The 24,766-nt window shown below is 42.5% G+C and overlaps 1 protein-coding gene and 1 pseudogene across 2 annotated transcripts in view; both read left to right on the top strand.

Moving 5' to 3' along the window:
• Positions 1–6,424, top strand: part of CNKSR3 (CNKSR family member 3) — a 115,591-nt gene extending 109,167 nt beyond the window's left edge. Inside the window, exons 11-13 of the mRNA XM_012646857.1 lie at positions 2,047–2,255; positions 2,750–2,839; positions 5,236–6,424. Coding sequence (XP_012502311.1) covers positions 2,047–2,255; positions 2,750–2,839; positions 5,236–5,534 — 598 coding nt within the window. The 3' untranslated portion in view covers positions 5,535–6,424. The remainder of the gene's footprint in view (positions 1–2,046; positions 2,256–2,749; positions 2,840–5,235) is intronic.
• A 7,235-nt stretch (positions 6,425–13,659) lies between these two features.
• Positions 13,660–24,766, top strand: part of LOC105812366 — a 134,397-nt pseudogene continuing 123,290 nt past the window's right edge. The window contains exon 1 of the transcript XR_001137608.1: positions 13,660–13,828. The product of XR_001137608.1 is annotated as an isopentenyl-diphosphate Delta-isomerase 1 pseudogene (transcript). The remainder of the gene's footprint in view (positions 13,829–24,766) is intronic.

Genomic DNA, 24,766 nt, shown 5'->3' with positions numbered 1-24,766 from the left:
CAATTTGGTGAGAAGGGGGCCGTTTAAGAAAAGAATACAGAAATATCTTACTTTTGAAAAATTTACAAAAGCATATCCTTCTCCTAAGGCCTTGGAAGGGTCTGTTTTCGGGACCCTGCAGCTTAAGTTTCGTTAACTCCCTGGTAAATACATCTTTTAAATTAACTCCCTGAAGGAAGATCATAAATACTTCTGTGAGACTAATTAAAGTTACAGCTTGATTTTGTTGAGAAAGGTGTGTTCCTCATAGGACTTAAAAACACCCCAGGAGAGTGTAGGCATGGATGTTTCATATTTATATGTGTGTGTGTGTGTGTGTGTGTGTGTGTGTGTGTATTATAAACTCTTGAAGTTAGTTGCTTTTTTAATGGCTGTCTTAAATGTTATATGGTATAATGAGGACGGTGTATAAAGGGTAGGAGATGATTTAGGTGTGATCTAGGCTTAGTTTTTTCAGTTTGCATATTTACACATGCTGATAAAACTAGAGAACCTGGCTCATTTATTCATTATACATTTCCTGAGTGTTGGGCCGCAGTTACCGTCTAACACAAAACATACTGGCTCCTAGAGAACTTCCAGTGTCTTGATTCAGCTATTCAAGAAGAAATTGAGAAATACATAATTGTGCTATAATATTTCATAGAACAAAATTCAGGCTGAATTTATTACAGTGACATTTTGCTTCATATTGGAGTTTTTCATTTGTTTTTGTTGGAAGCTGAGCTATTTGCCTCTATTGTGTTTCTTCTGTGTTGAGTTCAGAGAGGATTTAACGTCGTTTTCCTCTTCCTGAGTCTCACTTTACTCAGAACTTATTACGGCATGGAGAGAATTTCCCTCAAGTGGCGGAGCATTCTGGTTCACCGGATCTTAAGTGTATTTGAAGCTGCAGATAGCAGTTGCCTCTGCACATAGAGAGCACAGAATTTTACTAACCACCACCGTGTGGATGGTTCTATCAGAAACTGTAGGGAAATGCCCTCCCTGGACCTGAAATACTGTTGTCTGGGCCTCCGTGAGAGATCACAGGAGTAGTGGCAAGAAAAAAGTTATGTAGGTAGTGGGGGAGAGAGGGAACTAGGTTGAACTACTTGGGGGAGACACTCTTGAGAGCGCGTGTGCGTACACACGCACACACACACACCCACTAATGAAGGATATTTCCTGAGGAATAAAAAATGCAAACGAGTTACAGAAAAATGAGCCGTGAGTCATGGAAGCTTTGTGAATGGGGGAATTATATGCTAGGTTTAAAGGTGTGGAAGGAGATAGATTCTTGGGTGGGAGGGGTAGGCGGAGTGCCAGGCCCACCTGGGAGAACCACACACGGGCGAGGCTGGTCATTAGATTGCTTTGGGACTCGGTGGATTCTGTATTTTGTCTAGCAGTTTTTGTACTGATCGCCTAATGGAATTTACTAAATGCAAACAGTTTAGCCAGCTGGCACTTGGACTCAGCCAAAATTAATTTTAAGTTTTATTATTAACTGACAGAGTTAGGATGGAATTGGTGATCCCACTTTTGCTGATTTCTGTAGTATTTAGTTCCTAAAAGAGTCACTCTCCATTGGTTACTATAAAGGCTCCTTTGTGTTTTTTAACATAATTTTCAAATCTAACAACTTCGTTGTACATCAAGAGTCTTTTTTGCTGGATCTTGGCAAAGATACTACTCTTGGCACGAGAAAAATGGTTCGCTAGATCATACCTTACTGTGCCATTGCTGTAGGACATAGCAGATTCACACTATAGGAGAGAAACACAGGAAAACTAGAGCTACTTTTTCAAAGCTATATTTGTTTATACATGTGTGAAAAAAATTACATTTACTCTTATTTAATAGGATCATGGTGTTTGCTCTTATTTAATAAGATCTGTATGCATATGAGGGGCAACCGGGGTTGGAAAAAGGATTGCTTTTTCCTCCAGGGGCAAAGGAGAATTTAAATTTTCTTAGTGTGTGCTGGAGGTAGCATGATTCCTTTAATTCTTCAGGATGAGAAAATCTTTGTAAGTAACTTAATTATTGCACATTATCTTCCAGGGATGAGAACGGGAGTTTTGTTCACGGAGGATTCAGTAAGTGTAAACAACCACCGCCTGGTCCTAAGGGTTCAGAGTCCCCGAATTCCTTCTTGGACCAAGAGAGCCGGAGACGAAGGTTCACCATCGCCGATTCCGATCAGCTGCCTGGATATTCAGTAGAAACCAATATTCTGCCCACAAAAATGAGAGAGAAAACACCATCTTATGGCAAGTTTCCCGAGTGTTTGTTTTGTTCTGCAGTTGGCTCTTACTTCTCTTCCCCACCCCCTTCCTTATTTGGAACTGTTGGATGAATTTGGCAGACTTCAAGGGTAATCCGAGGAAAACATAAACCTCAATGAAATTCTAAGTATGAGACCTTTATTCATCTCTCTAAAGCGAAGCCTTGTTGAGTCATTGCTCTGCCTGGCATCAAAGCCCATCTGAGTGAGATCATATTACAGTTTTAACTTTCAGTGTCTGGGTTTTAACTTTGCAGTTGCTTTGCTCTGTAGACTCAGACTCAAGTTTAGCACGTGTCTGTCCTAACTGCTTGCTGTGGAAATACAGCGCTTTCAAACATTTTGCTTATTTGAAAATTTGTTATTGCTTGTACTTAAGTGGGTATGATATTGTGGGGTCTAAGTTATAAATAAAGGGAAGGATTCTCTAAAGTCCCCAAACTTGTCAACCTTGTCATCTTCCTTCTCGTCCTTCTGAAGGCAAGCCCCGGCCCTTGTCCATGCCTGCGGATGGGAACTGGATGGGGATTGTGGACCCCTTTGCCAGACCGCGAGGTCACGGCAGGAAAGGTACGTTTAATCTCAGCAAACTCAAAGGCCCCAAAGGGGGAGTCAGAAGACCCAGGCCTTAGTTTCAGTTCTATTCCTAAATGTGTTGTAATAACTAGATAGAGTACTTAATGTCTCTGGGTCCCATTTTCTCCTCTATAAAATCGGGATGGCTGAAGGAAAGTCTCTTAGATCCTACTTATTTCTAGAAAGGCAAAATTACGTAATCCTCGTTAGTGATTGTAAATCTAGTTAGCATTGTGTGTTATAAAAAGTTTGTAGACATTAATGGTCTAATTTTTAAACAAGGAGAAATAAATTCATTCATTAAACCATCTCATCCTAAATTTTATGGCTATTATTATTGGAGTCTGTTTGATTTCTGATGAACAAACATGGATTTTTTTTTCTTTCAGATCCTTCTTGTGTTAGAGAGTAATTACTATTTGAAAAGAAATTTGTGTTTAATTCATCCTGTAATCAACGTTACTGGTTGTTATACTAGTGTTGTGGGAAATGTTTGAAAACATTCTTTTTTTTTGCCAGATGACGCTTGATTATTAATATTGGCAAAACATTATAACATTGTTTTTGCAGTGTTGAAACAAAGAACAGGTGAAAAGTTAAAGTTTAGTAGGCTTTAGATAGCAAAAGGAAGAAGAAAAACATTCTGGAGGCCTAACCTTGCAAAGGGATCAGCCCCTGACATCTACTAGGGACTTGGTAAAGTTTGCCACTGAAATACCCATATCACCTGGATTATGCTGAATGAGAAAGGGACAAGGTGCCTATGTATGGTTCAGGATACCCTTGGTTAACATGTGAATATCTGTGGAGCAGTCAGCAGGTGGCAGGGCTGTCCTTTGTTTAGATTTAGAAATGTTAGCATCTTCATTGCCATTCTTATCAACCTGGATTTAGCCTTTTATTTCTTTTATATATTGAGAGGTGAAACGTGGGGGTTGAGGAGTGTGAAATTGGGAAATGGAAAATTATGTGCCCCACCCCACTCGTCCTTCTACAATGTTCTCGCATGATTGTTTTAGAATAAAAGATATCTATCTGCACGTGGCCACTTTAAAAAAAATAACAGCTTTATGGGGATATAACTCATAGCATAAAGTTCACCCTTCTAAAGTGTAAAATTAGGAGTTTTTAGTGTATCCATAGAGTCGTGCATCAGTCCCCATTAACTAAATCCAGAACATTTCGCCGCGCCAAAAAGAAACCCCGCACCTTTCAGCAGTCACTTCCAATTCCCTCCTTCCCCAGCCCCCGACAGTCACTGATCTACTCTGTGTCTATGAATTTGCCTATTTGCCTATTCTGGACATTTCATATAAATAGATGTATACAAATTCGTGGCTTTTTGACAATGGGTACCTTTTAAAAGTGACTTTTCCCCTTTGATTACAAAAGCAAAACAAGCACACTGAAAAACATCTAGAAGGCATGAGAAAATAAAACTTACCTGGAATCTGCTTCCCTAACCTGGAAATAATCATTGTTAATGTTTCGTGTGGTTTCTATTTGTTCCTACATTTACATTTATACAATTAGAAAAATGTGCAAAATGGAAGAAATAGATGTTCAGTAGTATTATGTAAAGTGAGTATTATCTAGACCATGTATTTTATATAGCTGCCTTAATGTTCCATCTTGTGGCTGTAGCCCTATTTAGTCTGCTACTGTTGGAAATGTAGGTTATTCGCTTTTATTCCCCCCAACTGTAAATTTTTCTGCAAGTATCCGTATACATAAATCTCTGCACATTTTGGGGAGTAGAATTTCTGGGTCAAAAGAATAATACATGTTGTCAAAGTGTCCTGAATTTTCAGTTTCTAGTTAGTTTCTTAAACATCCCCCCATCCTAGGGGGTCTAGTGGCATTTAGGATAGGATCATTCTGCCATGTTCTGGAATGTCGCAAGCACTGCAGGGCATTACAATCTTTGATCGCCGCATGCTAAAGGAGAATAGTGCCTGCCCTTTATTCTAGGTGACAGTGTACCCCGTGCTTCCTGCTGCAGGCATGAGCAAGGACAGATGGGAAGGAGTGATAGAATCATGTGACTTGCTGTCATTGGTTTATGATTTCAAGTGAAATTATGAAAATTCTTAAACCAGTTAAGAAGTACAGGCTCTCTGAGTCTGCTCCGCCTTTGTGTTACCTCTCAGGGGCTAACCCAAGCTAAAGCATGAAGGACCTCTTCCATTTCTGCTTTCTGAACACCCATGGGGTGGGCTTGGCCACGTGCGAGGCCTCGTAGCCCATCCAGGCTGGAAAGCAGGTCATAGTGCCTGCTGTGAGAGTGTAGGCAGAAGTCTGGGCCAACTGAGGGTCCTCCGAAAAGCACCATGGTGCAGCGGATTGTGATTGTGATTTTAATGGACTTAATGGGCTTTGTCTGAAAACAGGGGAAGATGCCCTTTGCCGGTATTTCAGTAACGAGCGGATTCCTCCCATCATCGAAGAGAGCTCCTCTCCCCCGTACCGCTTCTCCAGACCCATGACGGAGCGGCATCTGGTCCGAGGTGCAGACTACATCCGAGGGAGCAGGTGCTACATCAATTCAGATCTCCACAGCAGCGCCACGATTCCGTTCCAGGAGGAAGGGACCAAAAAGAAAGCTGTCTCCTCGGCCTCAAAGTCCTCGTCCACAGAACCGTCCCTGCTGGTCAGCTGGTTTACTCGGCTGAAACTGTTGACTCACTGAGAGCTGCCCTGCTCTGGGCTCCTGCCTGGCTCCTGCTCCCAAGTGCCTTGCTTCCGCAGCAGACAGCCTCTTCCGGTTTCATCCACAGTATTATGGAATGCATTATTTTATTTTATTTTTTGGAAAGTTGTATACTGCCCTCCTTGGAAGTTTGAAATAATCGGATGGGAACAAATGCAGAGGATCTTAGGGTGCTGGCTTGTTGGGGCACAGGAGGGAAATGGGTAGAGCCTTCTCTTCTTGCCTCCCCAGAGACAGAACATGGAGACCACTCTGTAAATTGGAATTGTGGCCAGAAATGTTATGGTCATTGTGAGGAACTGGTGGCATTGTTCCTTTTGGGGGAGGGGGAACTAAAATTGGTGGCTCTTGTCATACAACTGTGTTGGTTTGTGGTCCAACTTCTTTACCTGAAAAAGCTAGTGGAGGAAACATCTTTGTTTTGATTTTTAAGGCTATATACCATATTTGTAAGTGTAGCAGCTTTGACTTTGAAATAACATGTGACAAGTGTCTGATGCTCTTTCAGAGGAGAGGTTTAAGTTTAGGTCTGTTATACTTGATTAATTCCCTTCCTTTTAACAGTCTCAGTATAGGTCAATTAATATGGAAACACGTGAACACGTCTTGATAGAGCTTATTACACACCAAGAGGTTTATGATTATTCGTGAGGGGTGTCGTTGTTGTTATATATTATTGTCTTTAAGGGAAAGAAGCAATAAGATTTGCTGACAGCCAAAGTATCATTCAGTAAAGTGAAGCAACGAGATTTAGGTTTATGAGAGATACATCAGTTTGCATTTTGACCTGTTCAATGTCTATCTTCCAGAAAAGAATGTACAATTCTTTAAAATTGTACACATTTTGCTGATTAGAAATATCTTGGAAAGCCTTGTGGTCACTAATTTTCAACTAACATCAGGTATTTTGAAAAAGTGTGTCTGGAAATTAACTCTTGTTTAAACTGAATGTATGATATTTTGTTAGAATGGAAAAGTACTATCTTGTTAATTTAAGTGTTTTAAATATAGTTGTATATTTTTCTTACTCTTAGTCACATGTAATTGAAATATTTGTTTTGCGTCATACACAAAGCTGATGAAAAAAGCATTCAAGGTGTTTTCAGATTAGCAAGTGACCGCCATGGCTATTGTCAGCAGGGCACTATTGTTAAAAAACAAAATGATTCCTCCCAGGCATTTTGGGATTTTATGGATTAGAAATGGAGGAGGAGGAGAAGTGTGTGTAAAGTACAGTTACATGAGGGGAATTTTTCAAGGTGTATTCCTGGGCAGAGCTAGTATCCTCTACTCCAAAACACTCTCCCTCACACGACTGGAATTGTTGACTGCAGTTTGCTGAATTACCTAGAGTTCAACCCATGAGAGATTCACTGGCGTTAGGAAACATCTTCCTTTAAAATGCTTCTGGTGGGCTTAAAGGACCTAGCAAACACCCCGGTATTAGCATGACTGAGTTCAATCAGGCTGTTTCTCTGTCTAAGGGAACTGCAGCGAAGGTCTGGGTGATTCATGGGAGATCTAAGGGTGTTTGGACAGAAGGCCTGGCATGTGTGATTGACTGGGTGCTTGGCACACTGTGAGGGTGGGGTGCGGGGTGGGGAGGTCTAGTGTGGGGCACTGGTGATGAGGGGAGCCAGCCCTGCCCATCCTGCTAGGCGCTGAAGTTGGTTTTATGCCCGGGAAGTGGGGCGGCAGCACTTCCTCTTGCCCCCAGAATGTCGGGGAGGACCCTTCGTGCCGTAGTTCTGCAGCACGATGAGTTCAATCGCTGCGGAGGCCTTAGCTGGCAGATTAGCCCCTTTTTTTGTGTGTGGAGAAAATGCCACGTGTGAATTGAATAGCCATCCTCAAAATGCATCTTCAGAAGTCAGTCTTCACTTTAGGCAGTGCCCAACAGACGGGTGCTTTTCAGCCTCTGTTCCCTGAAGTCCCAGGAGCGGCCAGAGAAGTTTCTGGGGTCCTCCACCTTCAGTCAGCCTCCACGGCTTCATTTTTGTTTTTATTTGGGGTTTTCTTCTGAATTGTGTTTGAACGACATATTGCTGATAAAAAAAAAAAAAGAAAGTTTGTAAACATCTACTATTGAAATATGTAAACAATAGTTTGATATGGATTTCTTAGAAATTAATGGAAACTGCCTGCTTCAGTAGTAATACAGGTTTAATGGTGGACACGTGTTAACATATCAAGATGCAGGATGATACTTTTTGACATGATACTTTACAGCAGTGTTTTTTTAACTCTACCAGACCCAACTCAACACACACCCCTTTTTATAGTAAATATTTTATAACACCACTTTACAGTCATCAAATGGAAATCATGGATGACAAAACTTACCTTCACACGTAATAGCATCACCTCATTTACTACTCTGAAATGGAACTAAGAAGTAATACATCCGGCCTCTAAACATACACATCAATATGATATCCTAACTGAAATATAAACAAATATAAATATTTTATAATGAAATAATTATTTTAATATATAAATGCTCTAGCATGATTGTATTACAAGATGTAATGAGATAATGAAGCAAGACACATACTTTGTGTGTATAAATGTAAATATATCAGAAATCACTGTGAACATGGTAGCTATCAATGCAGACCAATACAAGCCTGCTTCCTTGGCAATTCAATACCAGGGATGGGACTGATGTCAGAAATACGTTTTACTAGAATGTGGTCCATTCTTGATAAAGTTCTAGGCAAAACGGGAGTCTATAACGGTTTTGCTCATATGGTGCTTGCAGTGTGGCTGGCATTGTTCTCAATACTTTCCTAACAACTTCACGAGATGAGTGCTGTTGTTCCCATTTTACATATGAGCAAGCTATCTGCTAGTTACCCTAGCTCTCTGCTAATAATGGCAGAGCTGGGATGAAAATTAAAGCAATCTGTCTCTGGCATCTTTGCTCATAATCACTTTGCTGTACAGCCTTCCTTCCATTTATAGAATCCTCTAACTGCATTCCTGATAAATCCAAAGCATATTAAAACTGGGCTAAAAATTCCCTGCGTGTTTATATGTAAAATGAAATTATAGACTCATGATTGTAAACTAGGTTTCCATCTACACAAATATTTGGTGGGGCAATTCAAAGTTGTGCTGACAGGAGACAGCTCTTTGCAGTCAGGGGTCCAGTCTGCAGGAGTTGTATAGCCTGCATGCTCCCACAGACTAAATGCAAGCGGTGGCCACCTGTCCTGGCTACCTCCCATGCTTGCCCATTTCCAAAACTGCCTCTAGGGGGCGGTACCATCCCTTTCAGAACAAGTGTTTTAAAGTGTTTGTCAGTCTATTTATTTGTTCATTTTCTGTCTCTACTTCTCTCTCAGTTCTTTCCCCACCAAACCTAAAGTTTTAGAATCTGTTTTATGGGTTTTTTATTTTTGTTTTTTTCACCCGAAAGCCAACCACTTGTTGCCTACTCGGATCCAAAGACCAAAACATTCCCAAATTTCAGTTTGCTAACCTTTAGAAAACTTAAGAGGTACGGACACATAACTTTTAATTTCCCAAAGAGCTCTAGTAAGTAAATCCGTTTGACATTTGAATGTTAGCAAAGCACGAACTTCGTGTTGCCTTTTTGCCACCATAGACATGAAGGGGGTAGGGGTGATCACCTGACTTGAATGTTTTCTCCTATTGTACATGTGATTAGACCAGTGATTCATATTTTTCCCCCACCCTTGTTAATAAAATCACTGCATCATTTCCTCTGGGATGAGACTACTGCAAGCTACTGTGAGGAGGAAGCTCTGTGGCTAGCACGTGTTCCAGTGCAGGCTTCGGAAATTGGAAGAAAAGGCAAGTGGCAGCAGGCAGGTGAGACATGTTCTTTATTGTCGGGGGCTATAGCAATGGCGAAAAGCATGGCCGAGAACATGGCGAGTGCTTATATATGGCTCTGAACAATAGTGACAACGTGGTATAGGAAAGCGCGATCACATGGGTTCACACAGGAGATAACACCTTGGTTACATGAGGCTGACTCATGCCTCCACCGAAGGCCAGCTAACTGAGGGGGCCAGGCCAGAAAAAACTGTGGCAGTCATCTTAGTTTGGCCTAAGAAACCTGTTGCCTATACAAATGCAGTTTCCCTTACATTCCATTCCCTAGGTATTAGGTTTCCAGGCCGATGCATGGGCCCATAGGGAGGCCCCTTTGGTGCAAATGCCACAACAATACAGGAACAACACAGTATGACCAGAACACAGCCAGTAGCTCCTAACACTAAAAGGGTCCAACACCAGGAGGATGAGAGATGTTCCCACCATTGCTGTAGTGGGTCTCCAGTTAACTGTTGGATGGCCTGTATCTAGCTATCAACTTCCTTTAATGCAGAGGAAATAGCCTTGTGAGCAGGTATAAACACAACATTCAGTATGTATGACTGCGCATGTGCCTCCTTGAGCTGCAGTGATGAGATCAAGGGCCATGTGGTTTTGCAAAACCACTTTCCTCACTGGGGTGATTTCACCCACTAGGAGGGTCAAGGCCTGCCTGGTTTGATTCAGGGCCCAAGCGGTGTGTTCCCCTAGGGCATTCACTTATATTTCTACCTTAATGGCTCCACCCCAGGGGAAAAGATAGCTTCCAGGTAGAATTACCATCGAGTCCGTTTCAGCCAGTACCAGTGGGAGAACATGGCATCCCAGTTATGTGGCTTCTCAGTAAAGGTGGGGAGGACCTTCACTGGGACATGGCCATCCCCATGTGCACCTCAAGTGCACCTTCCCATCTGGAAGATAAAGTCACCCATACTGGGCAGTGCCCTACTAGCCAATTTGGGCTTTTCATGTAGGTAACCAGACAGTGAGGTCCTTAAATATGGCCCAGTTATCAGTGCAGACATGGAAAGGGGACAGCTTGCGCACAACTACAATCCCCACGGCACACAATTCAGCCCATTGGCTACTCTGCCCCTGCCCCGTTTCAAACCAAATTTCATCATGATCCGACTGGACAGCCACTGCTGCCCATTGGACTAAGGGGCTACGACTGGATCTGTTGGGATATTATGCCTCTGCTGGAGGGGTACCCTGTTCTTCAAGGTACGGGCTCTCTTCCCTAGGTATTAATGTGGTCTGAGGGTCAGCTTCAGATATAAATTCAACAGGATCCAGCATTGTCTGCAACTCTGCAGTTAAGGGGCTGGAGCTGAACTCTTCTTGTTGCTCCAAGTAAGCTCCCCACTTTACCAGAATGGGTGTCTGGGCTACCCCGATCATGGGCTGGTTATCCATGACCTCACCCATCCCACTATGGGGTATGTGGTGTGTACTAGCATGTTAGACTGCCCAGTTATAGCTTCACAGGCCTGAAGGGCGGCATACGTGGCTGCCAGCTGCTTTTCCACCAAGGAACAGTGCTCCCGGGGGCCCTTCCAAGTCTGGGACTAAAACCCAATAGGGACTGCTTATGCTGGTGTTGCCACAAACCCAAGCCCGAGTCGTCTGTCACATTGAGGTCAAGCAGCTGTGAGTGGTCCACTACTTGTAAGTATCTGGGCCTGTGCCACAGCCTTCTTGGCTGCCATAAAAGAGGTCTCTGCCTTCAAGGACCAGTCCCACTGTGCCCCCTTTTTACACAATGAATGCAATGGCCACAACAGCTGGGCCAAGTGGGGAATAAATACACACCAATACCCCAAAAGCCCCACAAACACTTGTAACTGTTTCACCGTAGTGGGTTGGGGGAAGGCTTAAATCTTATCTATGACTGCCTTGGGGATTGCTTTTGTCTTACCCGACCAGACAACACCCAAGAATTTGACTGACAAGCCAGGTCCCTTGACCTTGGAGTCATTCACTACCCAACCCTGTTGTTCCAACGAGATTCAAAGACTGGTGGCGGCTTCTTCTAGATCTGTAAGGGAATCAGAGGTTAACATTACATCATCAATATAATGAAACAGAAACACTGAGAATGGCCAACTCCATGTGGCCAAGTCCTGTGCCACCAGCCATGACATATGGTTGGGCTGTGGAGGTGACCTTGTGGTAACACCACAAACGTTCACTGTCGTCCTTCCCACATGAAGGCAAACTGGTCTTGACTGTCCATAGCTACGTCTATGGAGAGAAAGGCATTGGCCAGGTCCACTACACAGTGGTACTGTCCAAGCACCAAAGGCAGTTGATCCATCAGATCCGGTATAGACGGCACCTCAGCATGCAGTGGGGGAGTCACTTTATTTAGCTTCCGGTAGTCTACTGTCATTCTCCAAGTTCCATCTGGTTTCTTAACTGGCCAAACAGGAGAGTTGAATGGACTGTGAGCCAGGCACACGATGCTGGCCTTTTCCATCTGTAACATGGTTTATGAAAACTCTTCATGCTCTCCCCCTCCCCCACAAACAATATTGTCAGGTGCATACCACACGACGAGGTGTGGGCAGAACCTGCGGTGGGTGATGGGAGTGGCCAAGCATCACCAGCTTCACAGCCCTAACTCGAGGCAGAACTTACCTGGGGAGGTGGTTAGGGTCAAGCCACGTAGAATGTCAACACCCAGAATATATTCCTTCATGGGGGACACATACACAATGTAAGGCCTGGGGGCCAAATGCCCTACCCCCAATGGAATTGTCATTTATTTAACTTCAGTAGTGTGCCCCACGTAGCCATCTATGTGGGCTGTCTGTCCAGCAAACCGCTCAGGGTTTCCATAGATTAGGGAGCAGTCAGTTCCCTTGGTGTCCAAAACCCACTGCACATTCGTAGGGGACCAATGAATAGCAAGTTCCACATGCGGCCTCCTGTCATCTGGGGTCCCCTCTAACTGGGTGCCTTGGCCTAACCCCTAGCCTATATCAGAGTGGGGTTTCAACCATAAAATCTTGCAGTCGCATATTGAGGGTCTCTTTGGCAGGCATCTCAGCTTCCCGCCTCTTGGGCACGTTCATGAATTGCTGGTGGGGAGCCAGCTGATTCCACAAAGCCAGCAATACCTCATTAGGCTGTTTATCTATCTTCTCTTTATCTACTCCTGCTAGCAGGAGGTCTAGCCACATCTGGGTTGGAGACACCCTCTGGGCCCCTTGTACTACCTTCTTCTGCAGGGGGCCTGAGCTCATGGGTCTTTCTTGGGTCCTTGTAACATACTCATCCCTTCCCCCGTTTCCGTTCTTGGGCATCTCCCACAGCCGCCATGGCAGTGGTGACCTCATGTATCTGCTTCCCCATATAGGGAGTGAACACAGGTGCCCGCGAGCCAAACAAACCAAGGGGCGCTGTGGCTAAGATTAGGTCGCGCATGCGTGTAGTGAAGCGCTCCTCATCAGCCCGCCAGTTATTTGCTGCAAAAATAGCTTGGCGCAGTCCCAACTCCGGAAGAATCCGAATTAAGTCCGTGTATGAAGTCCACTTACTCACGGTTTAGGGTAGTTCTCCCGTGTCATCCCATACTGTGCGGGCGGTAGCCATAAGCCATTCAAGCAAGGGGTGGTTGCCCTGGCCACGGCGACCACTTGTCTGTGGCCTCTGCCTCAGGGAAGGGTGTGCAGCCATGGATGCCGATTGCTGCATCTCCCTTGGGGAGCACAGGACGCTGTCCGTCCCTTCATCCCATAAACGCAACAACCAGGCAGGCGCAGTCTCCTCAAGATGCTGCCTGCACTGTTTTCCCAGCTCCCACAGCTCCGTGGGGGTGTTGGCAGAGTAAGATACATGCTCCGTTACTGTAGGCGCACCCTGTACTCCTCCGACCTCCCAGCCCCCATGGGCTGTGCATGTCCATTTTCTGCTTTGCAACCGGGTGGGCTCTCAGCAGAGGGGGGCGCCGCCCTCAGTCTCCTGCATACTTGCAGTTTCGTCAGCGTCCAAGATCAGACCGCTGGTTAACTCTTTCTCCAACTCCTGCAGGTGGGCTTCCAAATTTTGCTCTATCTCTTGTAACTCCCTCACCTGGGCTTCTCACTGCAGTGTGTCCTTATGCTGCTCCTGGAGGGCTGTGAGGAAGAGCCAGCCCATTCGACCAGCCGCTGCTCGCTCCCTAGGCTGCAGCGACTCCTCCAAGGCCTTCAAGGCCTTTTCCAGAGCGGCAGGCATACATTCTACCTGCTCCCACCCCGTGGCGGGGGCCCATGACATGAGGACTGCTGCCACTGGCTGGCACAAGCCCGTGGGAGGCCACATGTGCTCCCCTGCTGGGGTGAAGGGGACATTTATCCCTCTGGATCCTGCCAACTACGCCAAATGTGAGGATACTCTGTGGCTAGCGTTTGTTGCGGTGCAGGCTTCGGAAATTGGAAGAAAAGGCAAGTGGCAGCGGGCAGATGAGACATGTTTTTTATTGTGGGGGGTATACAGCAGCGGCAAAAAGCATGGTGGAGAACATGGCGCATGCTTATATATGGATCTGAACAATAGTGGCAACATGGTATAGGAAAGCACAATCACATGGGTTCACATTGGTTACATGAATGTGCTGACTCACACCTCCGTGGAAGGCCAGCTAATGGGAGGTGGGGGAGGGCAGGCCAGAAAAAACACTGAGGCAGTCATCTTAGTTTGGCCTGAGAAACCTGTTGCCTATACAAATGCAGTTTCCCTTACAGCTACTTCCTTGGAGATTTTATGGAAGGTGAACATCTTAAAAGGAATTTAACTACTTTTGGGATGGCCACTCTTTGGCTTGGCCAATATTTGATTTTATTCAGTTTTGAAGTTACATTGTGTCTTAATCAACTCAGGCTGCTATAACAAAATACTATAGCCTGGGTGTCTTAAACCAGTGGTCCCCAACCTTTTTGGCACCAGGGACCAGTTTCATGGAAGACAATTTTTCTGTGAGGGGCCGGGGCAGGGGGGCAGGCGGAGCTCAGGTGGTGATGTGAGGGATGGGCCCACCGCTCACTGCTCACTTCCTGCTGTGTCCCCCCCACCTCTTTCCTAAGTTTCATGGAAGACAGTTTTTTCCACGGAGGTGGCAGTGGCAGAGTTCTGTGGTCTGGGGGGTTGGGGACTGCAGGCTTAAATGACAAAAATTTATGCCAAAATCAAGGTGCTGGCTGACTCAGTTCCTGGTGAGGGCCCTCACTTTGGTTTGTCAACAGCTATCTTTGTGTTGTATCCTCATGTGGCAGAGAGAGAGAAAGTAAGCAAGCTCTCTCTTGTCTCTTCTTGTAAGGGCACTAATCTCATTCATGAGGGCTCCACCCTCAGGACCTACTTACCGCCAAAAGGCCCCATCTCCTAATACCATCACATTGGAGATTAGGGTTTCAGCATATGAATTTTGGGAGGACGTGAACATTCAGTCCATAGCACTCTGCTTTTGTATTTTTTAATACTTTTATGCTAATTGGCAGGAAGGTGAGTATTTTAAAATCTATTTTAAAACTGGCTTAAAGAGCACACAAAAACTGACTTTTCTGATGTTTCTTCAAATATGTGGAAGGCCTTGCATGATGCATCAAGCCTAGTAGGACCTCAGTACATGATTGGTAATACCTAAAGGAACTCAAAAATATTTTTTATAGCCTGAAGGATATGGAATTAGAAGAAAAATAATCTTTCTACTGCAAAGCTTTCCTTATAATTATTTGGAAATTTCTAAATCGTTAAATTTCGCCTTAGGGGTTCTATTTATTTTGGGCAGAATGATTGCCAGGAGATGTGCTGAATTGACAAGGGGACTTTCAACGTGAGATTTAACATAAGTATAGGGAAAGTGATTACATCATGTTCAGGTTTGCTAGGCAGCCATGGTTTTCTCTAGTTTTAGGGATGTAGGGTCTGTCCCAAACTGTGTGTGTGTGTGTGTGTGTGTGTGTGTGTGTGTGTGTGTGTGTGTGTGTGTATGTATGGAGGAAAAATTGTTTCTACTACAAAGTCCTTCTGTTTTGAAACAGTGGCCCATCGGCCCACTGATTTGGAGAGATGAAAGAAAATTTTGTCTGTAATCCACAAAATAATGTCACACAGCCAGGAGGCTGTCTCACAGTTTTTCAGACCCTTTGGGGCACCTATTCCACTCCCTTCACATGGAAACGTACAATGGTAGTAGTCATTAAGGACTAGATTCTGGCTGTAACTGGACCAGCCGTAGGCATATTCTAAAACTCTGTGGCAGTGTTTACGAAGCTCGTCTTCTGAGTTGATCAACTGTGCCTAGGCTGCCAATTTACAACAGACCTCAGGGATTAAAGCCTGTGACTTTACACCTGAAGAAGGTCAGTTCTAATCCTGCACTTCCTCCTGCACATCACTGACCTTGTTGGCGCTGTGACAGCTTGTAGCCTGGGCACTCATGTCACCCTTGCAACCAACTTGCTACATAACAGGCCCCTTTACCGAGCTTCTTGTTTCTCTGAAAAGTTGTCAAACTGAAATTGGAGGAGAAAATTAAGAAATAAACCTCAAAGGTGTTTTTTTTTAAAAAGGGATAAATCACTCTTCACATCCTGGGATGGGAATAGTCTCATCATTTTCTCTCCCCTTGCCTGGAGCATTGTAAACACTCAACTGCTTATGAAGAATTGATTAAAAGGACAGAAAATATCAGGAGAAAAATGATTAAAACAAAAGAAATGTTCTTCCACACAGACTAGACCCATGAAAAGGGATAATTTAACTTTATTGTTGGGGGGATGAAGACTGGATTTGATTTTAAGATATTTCTTCACCATTTTGACATGTCTTGGTCTGAACATTTTGATTATTTTACAGAATCGTGAAAGAGCTTTAGAAACAAAGTTTAATATAAAGTAATATTATCACCTAAGTAAGAAATTGTCCTTTAAACTTAGTGCACATCAGGTTCTGTTTTCTTACTCATATCTACACTTTCTGCATTCCAACTGAGGCTGCACCAGGGTCAGGGAGGAGGGATTTGGAGAATTAGTACCAATTTAGAAGTCTTTGACTTTCGAGAATTGACGTCAAGTAGATAGAAGCAGTTGGGAGCTCAGCTTTTGAAGTCAGATAATCCAGCTGTCCCACTTACAAGCTCTGCGACTTGAAGCAAGTACCTTATCTCTGCTCCTCAGTTATCTATGAAATGGGGATAGTAATAGAACCACCTTCCTAGGCTTATGGTGATTAGATGAGATGGTGTTGGAGAGGCCCTTTCTTAGCACAGCCTGGCACACAGCGCCCAGTGGATGGTGGCTGTTGTGGTGAAGTGACAGAAGCAGCTTTTACTCCATCTTGACCTCCAGTAAATGAGGCATTCAGAGCCAGCCAACAGGGACTTGCTCTATCTTTTGTCCATAACCAGCAAAACAAGGCCACTGTCACACTGTCAGAAGGCTACTGTGGAGTCTGTGGTCTGGAAATGTGGTTTTTACTGGTACAAATCTCAATTACTCATGTTTTGGCTGAGTCAGAACTCAAGAAATGACAGAAGTCTATGATTGGGCACGCTCAGAATAATAGAGTATTATTTTCACATAGACTTGATTTGTTATCACGAATCTTCTCTTTAATCCCCCCAACTTCCTCCAACAAAACAATGTGCAGTAACCAAGGAAACCTGAGCATTTTTCCTTGTCCTAGTTGGCTGAAGGTCTTTGTCTCCCATCCCCATCTTGAAGTGGGGCCCCAGACTCATTTCTGTTTCCTATGGCTAAAAAAAGGGATAATGTAGATCAGTATCTATGTTGGGTGTTCTCATTATAAAAAAGAACTCTTACATAAGTATGAAACCAATAGATTGTGTTTCCTTTGTTGAAGCTGAAGCTGAAAAGGACATACATTGGGTGCCTCTTCCACTCAATGCTTTGGTAAGTCCAGGAAGAAACAGGGAAAGAGAAACTATGGTGGGGAGAGAGAGAGAGACAAAGGAAACTAAAAAATGGGTGTCAGGCTCAGCTTTTTTTAGGTTATTGAGCTGTGTATAACTTTCAGCTATCTGGGCGCATTCACGGACTGGGACCCATAGACCACGCAGATGCTTAGCTAATGCATACACAGTAGTGTGAATGTAGTTTTTGGAAGGACTTTCAGGAATAGAGCCCGTTTATTTATCTATACCACTGGATTGGAATGGGGCTGTGGCTACACTTTTTGAGGCAAATTTCCCAACCCCTTCCCTGCTCCAGCGCTTGTGTTCGACTCTGCCATCTATTAGGTGGAGCTCTATGAATCTGTGAATATGTGGCCATGCTTTACCTACATAATCAGCAGTTTGTATGATTCAACCTAATGGATTGCAAATGCCCTGACGACAGACATTTTTTTCTTTCTTTGTCTTTGTAACAAACCCACATTCTGTTCTTCACTCCGTGTCAAGTGGCATTCTGTACTGAGGTCCCCCTCCATGAACCTCTCATCCCCACTACACTGAACACCCAGTAATGACTCCCAAATTTGCTCTTACTCATCTGTTTATTTCCAGGGGCTGCCACTATTAATTCCTAGGAAAAAGGGAAGACAATCATGTGAATTGATTGAATTGACATTTTATATTATTTGTGCTCATGGAAAATGCCGAGGATAAACCAAGGGTGGCCATGGGCATTTAGATCAGATGTGTAATTAAACAAAACATCACCCCCCAAAAAAACTAGAACTCTACTTTTAGAGAAGAAAATAATTAAATCAAGACCTTTTAAGGTTTTGCTTCTCCTTTTGCTTTTAGGGCATTTAAATAAATGGAAGAACATTTAAAAGCTAACTTGGTTTAGAGTACTATATTTTACTCGGAAGCGCTACCTTTTTTCAGATTCCTCCTCAATAAAAGAATGCCATTGAAGCCACCCTTATGGGTATTCAATGGTTTTACTGGAATATATTCTTCAGGCAACATAAAATACAAATGCCAAGATGTAAAATTTAGTATGTGCAGTAATTTTAACTAACTACTAGTGCATTTTAGCTGATGCTTTTCCTTAAACTCCTTACTTAGTGCTCAGTTCTGGATTCTTAAATCCTGATAATGGACTCACTCTTCTAGATCCAGCCACTGAGCTGAGTCCCAAGTCATCCACTGGAGGCTCACCTTGACTGTACCCTGGACAGAATTAATTGGTGTCTCCTGTTTTTCCATAGCATTGACTCATCCTGTTAGTTCGATGTTTGGCTCTCCGGCTTGGATTGTGAGCCTTTCTAAAGCAGGGTCTGTACAAACTAACACGGTAGGCAGAGCAAATATCAAAGTTACTAGACAGGACAATTCATTATTGTGCAGTCGGTTATAATGTTTAATAAAAACATTAAGATTTTCTGTGAAAAATATGTTAATTTTATATTAAGGTTCTTTTGCAGACTGTTATATATAGAATTTTATTACATTGGCTCTCATTTTAAAGAAAACATTTTACAAGGTGTCAGAACTCAATCCTGTTTTCAGGAAGAATAAACCTTGGCCATCAACAACAGCTTCTTTGGTTACAGGATTACAGTAACTGCTGAGAATGTAAGCACATTCAGAAGTCTACAAAGAGCTGATTTAAGGCTCATACATGCAGTTTTAAATTAGCTAAAGAAAAAATAATGGTGGACAGGAAAGGCAAAAGAATGCTCCTAGAAATTTAGGCAAGATGGAGGACCACTCTAGTTGTGTGCTGTTCGGTGGAAGGAGAGGAATTGGACCCGAGAAAACCAAGTATATAAATACTAAGGCTGTCTACTAAGTAGTGAAATATTACTAAGAACTTTCATTCCAAGGGGCTGAGTGATAGAACCACTGAGAATATTGTTGTTGCTGTTTTCGAGACAACAAACTACGCTGCTAATATAGTCTGAGACATGAAAGTTTGATCTTAAAGTAATGTTGTCCTTTGTGCATTGCTGCATCAGGCTCATCTGAATGTGTGGTATTCTACTTTGTTGATATAAGAAAATAAGCAGAAATTCTGCTCCCCCATGCACCTTGCACACCAAAAAGATGGCAAATAGCAGGGGATATTCAATTATGATACAGTTGAATAAAGAAAAAAATTAAAAGGAAGAGATATCGGAGGATTCAATGAAGAGACTCCTTTGCAAATAGCAATTAATGATGATGACTGTTACTGGGACAACGTGTGGTTGTTTTCTCAAATTAACACTTTGGGTTACTTTTATCAAAAGCACTCTTGTAGAATTAACTGAAAATGTAGATTACTCTTCACTCGTTGCATGGGAAATGGAATTGAATTCTATTCTTGGAAATGGAAAACACTTGGTGCATGCAAATGGAAAAACTCTGCTTTCACCTTCTTTCCTTGCAGGGGGACCACATGCCCTAACTGGCCTAGGAAGCCCTGCTCCCCTACTCTTGGTTCCTTATTCCACTGGCCCTTTTCCACCTGTTCTCCCGCACTTTTGGTCCCTTGCATTGTTCTTTAGCTTTTGTGTTTTCCTGGTGCTGCTCAAACCAGTCACCTCTGTTTCCTGACTTTGCCCTCTGTGTTCAGACCGTCTCTTTCCTTTGGTTCCTGTGACGGGAGAAAACTTATTTGGCAATTGGAAGAATAAGCAACAAATATGCAGCCCACATAGCTTCACATGTGCAGGCTTTCAACGTGTTCTTCTTTTGAACAGCACAGGGAGATGAAAATACACTTGGCAAGAGGACTAAGAACAGAATTGGGCAGTTACCTGAAGGCTTTCCTAAGGCTCAGGAAAGAAGAGCTGTTCCCTTTTTGGGCTTTTCTGTTGTTTCTTTGTTTTCCTTTTCACTGATTTCTGTTCTTACTTTCTCTTTTCTTCTATTTCCTTTGGGTTTATGTATTTTCTTTAACTTCTTGTATTAGGCTCATGTTGTGATGAGCAACCCCCAAATCTCAGTGACTTCATACGCTCAGAGTTTATATTTTTCTCATGTAAAGTCCACTTTGGATGTTCCAGGTTGGGTAATGCTCCATGGGGGCCCTCCTCAGGGTCTCAGGTCACTCCTATCTCATGGTTTCTTCAATTTGCGGCTTCCAGGGTACCCTGGCATTATCCATCTGGTAGATTGGGGGATGGGCCAAGGGAAAGTGAATACTTGACAATCCGGCCTAGAAATGACGACCATAGCCACCACAACTGCAAGGGAGGTTGGGAGAGGGATACTGATCAGGATTAATGGTCTCTGACATGTTTCTTAAGTTGGATACTTAGGTTTCTGATATACAGCTTTTCTTTTGTAATGTTAATACTCAAGACTATAAATTTCCCTCAAAACATTCCTTTTGCCATATTTCACAAGGTTTAGTGTGTAGTGTTTTAATTATAAATTTTAACTAATTTTTAATTTCCATTATGATTTATTCTTTGATTCATACATCATTTTGAAGTTTATATATTTTTATGACCTTGAGATAGGGAAGAATTTTTTATAGAAGACAATAAAAGGGCTGAGTACAAAAGAAAAAATAAATTCACCTCTGCTAAAGTTTGGAACTTCTCTTCAGTAAAAGGATACCTTAAAGAAAATGAAAGCTGAGAATTGGGAGAAGATAAAAATCCTAAGGATTAGCATCAAGGATATATACATAATTCTCACAAATTGGTAAGGGAAAGACAAATCAATGTAAAAATGAGCAAAAAAGCATTTCACAGAAGAGAATACAAATGGTCCGTATGCAGTTGAAGAGATATTGGCTAGTGATCAGGGAAATCTAAATCAAAACCATAGGGAGATACTGTTCTATACCTAATTGATTGGCAAAAGTGAGTAATTTGAAAATACTTAGAGAGTATACTAGAAGGATCAGTGGGATCTGGTATATTGCTAGGATAAAATTAAATTAGAATTGAATATTCATATGCCCTATGACCCGGCAATTTCACTCCTAGGCATATATCCTGGAGAATAAAACAGTAACTTCCTGAGAGGTCAATGCTAACATGTCAAAAACTGATCCCTTATAAGCTGGTCTCCCAACAAAGGAGTCAGACTCCTGCAGAGCTCCATGGAAACTGGGAATGACCTATTACTTAGGGTAATCAAGTCTGAGCAAATGCAAGCCTTAGACCCCATTTGACTGCTGCTGCTGCCAGGGGAGGGAAGGGTTGGCTGTTCCCCAGCCATGGATGCTAACACAACAAGTCCTGCTGCTAGTTGGCAGTGTCACTCAGCTGCAAACACACCCCCGATCATGCCAGGAGCAAGACTGGTGCTTCCTTAATCATGCAGCTTGAAGTCCTTGGGCTCTGTTAGACCTCTGTCTAGTGCCCCTGATGAAATTGACAACAGGGGACCTGCATTCCTTCTACTGCTTTTTCTCAGAGTGTCTCCAGCAAATGGTCTCCAGGGGCCTATTATGTGTGTTTCTTCACCATCTGCCTTTCTACAATACAGCCCTCTTACAATGAAATATTCTGCAGCAAGTGAAAATAAATGAATTATAGCTATTCACATCAAAGAGGTGAATTTTATTAACATAATATTGAACAGAAAAAGTAAGTGCTAGAAGACAACATATAGTATTATATTCTTTTTAAACATTCAAAAATGGTAAAACCGAAAAATACATTATTTAGACACAACGCATAAATGAGAAGGCCAAGCCCACGATGTTGCTTGCCTGTGGTGAGGCAGCAAGAGCACGGGAATGGAAGGAACCCACAGGTATGTGAGGGGTAGTTGTATTAGCCCAAATCTCTACAAACAGAGCTGCTGTCAAGGATAAAACTATTGATGCTTTATTTGAAAGATACAACTCCAGGGACTAGGATGAGAAAAAAGAGAAGTGAGGCAAGAGAAGATAGGAAGTGATACGAAATGTTATGGGATGAATTGTGTCTCCTCAAAATTCATATGTTGAAGTCCTAACCCCTAGTGCCTCAGCATGTGATCATATTTGGATATTAGGTCTTTAAAGAGGTATAAGTTAAAATGAGGTTGTTAGGGTGAGCTCAGTCAAGGGCATCTAGACAAGGATATATGCACACATAGGGGAAGACCATGTGAAGACACAGGGAGAAGAGGTCCCAGAAGAAATCAACCCTGCCGACAACTTGATCTTGGACTTCCAGCCTCCAGAACTGAGAAAATAAATTTCTGTTGTTTAGGCCACCCAGTCTGTGGTACTTTGTTTTGGCAGCCATAGCAGACTAAAACACAAAGTGATGTATGGCCTTATTGACTATCATTTCAACATAAGCCATGCAGAGACATAGCTGGTCACTAGGCAATTGTGTCCCCATCAGTGGGACTTCCCTGGAAAGCTGTAAGGAGTGGTCCATAGGAGAGAAGAAGAAAAGTGGATTTGTCCTTTGGGAGTCTCCCATTTCCTGTCTTCCACTGGCAAGAGTTTGTCCATGGGAAGTTAATGTCCCTATACTTTCACGATTTTTCACCTGGCTTTCTTTGATGGCTGGTCAAGATGCTAGAGCCCATGCCCTGCAGTGTGGCTTTTCATCAGAGTCCGTGAAGGACAGGAGGAGCTAGAAACTCTGGTTGTATATAGTTGGCCCAGCTGCATAGTTGAAAGTCAAGGGGACAGTCTACCCTAATCAGCCCTAGCAGGGGACTTGGGTAGCCTAAGTGAGTTGGCCAGGCCTGGGCAGGGGACTGGAGCAGAGCAAATGGCTGAGGCCTGAGACACGGGTGGAACTGAGGCAATGGGAGCAGGAATACCAGATTTGCAACTGACCTGTACCATTCTAGTTCTTGGTTAGGAGAGTGGGTACATGGATATACATTTTATTATTTTCAGAATGAAATAAAATAAAGGAGGGATAAGCATGGCTCAGTGATGATGATGATGTATAATGAATCAAAGATGAAATATGATTAATTTAATTCTGTGTTCCTAAGTTTGTTTTTCTATAAAAAGAGAATAGCAATATTAAGTCTTTGAGCCCATAAACATGGGATGTCTTTCCATTTGTTTGTGTCTTTTAAAATTTCTTTCATCAATGTTTTGTAGTTTTCAGTATACAAGTCTTTCATCTTTTTAGTTATTCCTAAGTACTTTATTCTTTTTGATGCTATTATATATGGGATTGTTTCCCTAATTTTTTTAGATAGTTTATTGTTAGTGTATAGAAATGCAACTGATTTTTGTACCCCACAACTTTACTGAATTTGTTGATTAGTTCTGACCATTTGAAATGGAGTCTTAGGGTGTTCTATATGTGAGATTATGTCATCTGTAGACAGAGACAAAACAATTCTATAATTCATATGGAACTGCAAAAGACCATGAATAGTCATATCAATCTTGAGAAAGACGAACAAATCTGGAGGAATCACATTTTCTGATTTCAAAATATATTACAAAGCTATAGTAATCAAAATAGTATAATACTGCCAAAAAGATAGATATATAGACCAAAGGAATAGAATAGAGAGCCTAGAAATTAATCCACACATATATGGTCAACTGATCTTCAGCAAGGGTGCCAAGAATACATGATGGAAAAAGGATGGCCTCTTCAATAAATGGTGTTGGGAAAACTGATATCCACCCACAAAAGAATGACTCACATAAGGGAAAAGCTTTTTGACACTGGTATTGGCAATGATTTCATGGATATGACCCCAAAAGCAAAGGCAACGAAAACAAAAATAAACAAGTAAAACCACATTAAATCAAAAGCCTCTGCACAGTAAAGGTAACAATCAACAGAATGAAAAGGCAACCTATGAAATGGGAGAAAATATTGGCCAATCGTATATCTGACAAGAGCTTAATATTTAAAATATATAAGGAGCTCATACAGCTCAATAGCAAAAATCAAGTAACCCGAATAAAGAAAATGGACCAAGAACCTGAATAGACATTTCTCCAAAGAGGACACACAAATGCTAACAGTTACAGGAAAAGGTGCTCATCATGAATAATCATCAGGGAAATGCAAATCAAAACCACAGTGAGATATCAACTCTCCCCTGTCAGGATGGCTATTACCAAAAAAAAAAAGACAATGAATGTTGATGAGGATGTAGAGAAATTGGAATCCTTGCATACTGTTGATAGGAATGCAAAATGGTGAAGCCACTGGGGAAAACAGTATGGAGGTTCCTCAAAAATTTAAAAATAGAATTACCATATGTTCCAGCAATCCCATTTCTGATGTTTATCCAGAAGAATTGAAACCAGGATCTTGAAGAGGTATTAGCACTTCCATGTATATTGCAGCATTATTCAAAATAGCCAAGATGTAGAAACAACCTAAATGTCCATCAGCAGAGGAATGGATAAAGAAAATGTGTATATACATACAATGGAATACTATTCAGCCTTAAAAAAGAAGGAAATTCTGCAACTATACAACAACATGGTTGACTCTTTTTTTTTTTTTTTTTTGAGACAGAGTCTCACTCTGTTGCCCGG

This window comes from Propithecus coquereli, unplaced genomic scaffold, assembly GCF_000956105.1.
Source record: "Propithecus coquereli isolate 6110/MARCELLA unplaced genomic scaffold, Pcoq_1.0 Scaffold25, whole genome shotgun sequence".
NCBI classification, from domain to species: domain Eukaryota; kingdom Metazoa; phylum Chordata; class Mammalia; order Primates; family Indriidae; genus Propithecus; species Propithecus coquereli.
The sequence above is the reverse complement of the archived record's forward strand: the minus strand, read 5'-3'. Positions and strand labels throughout refer to the sequence as shown.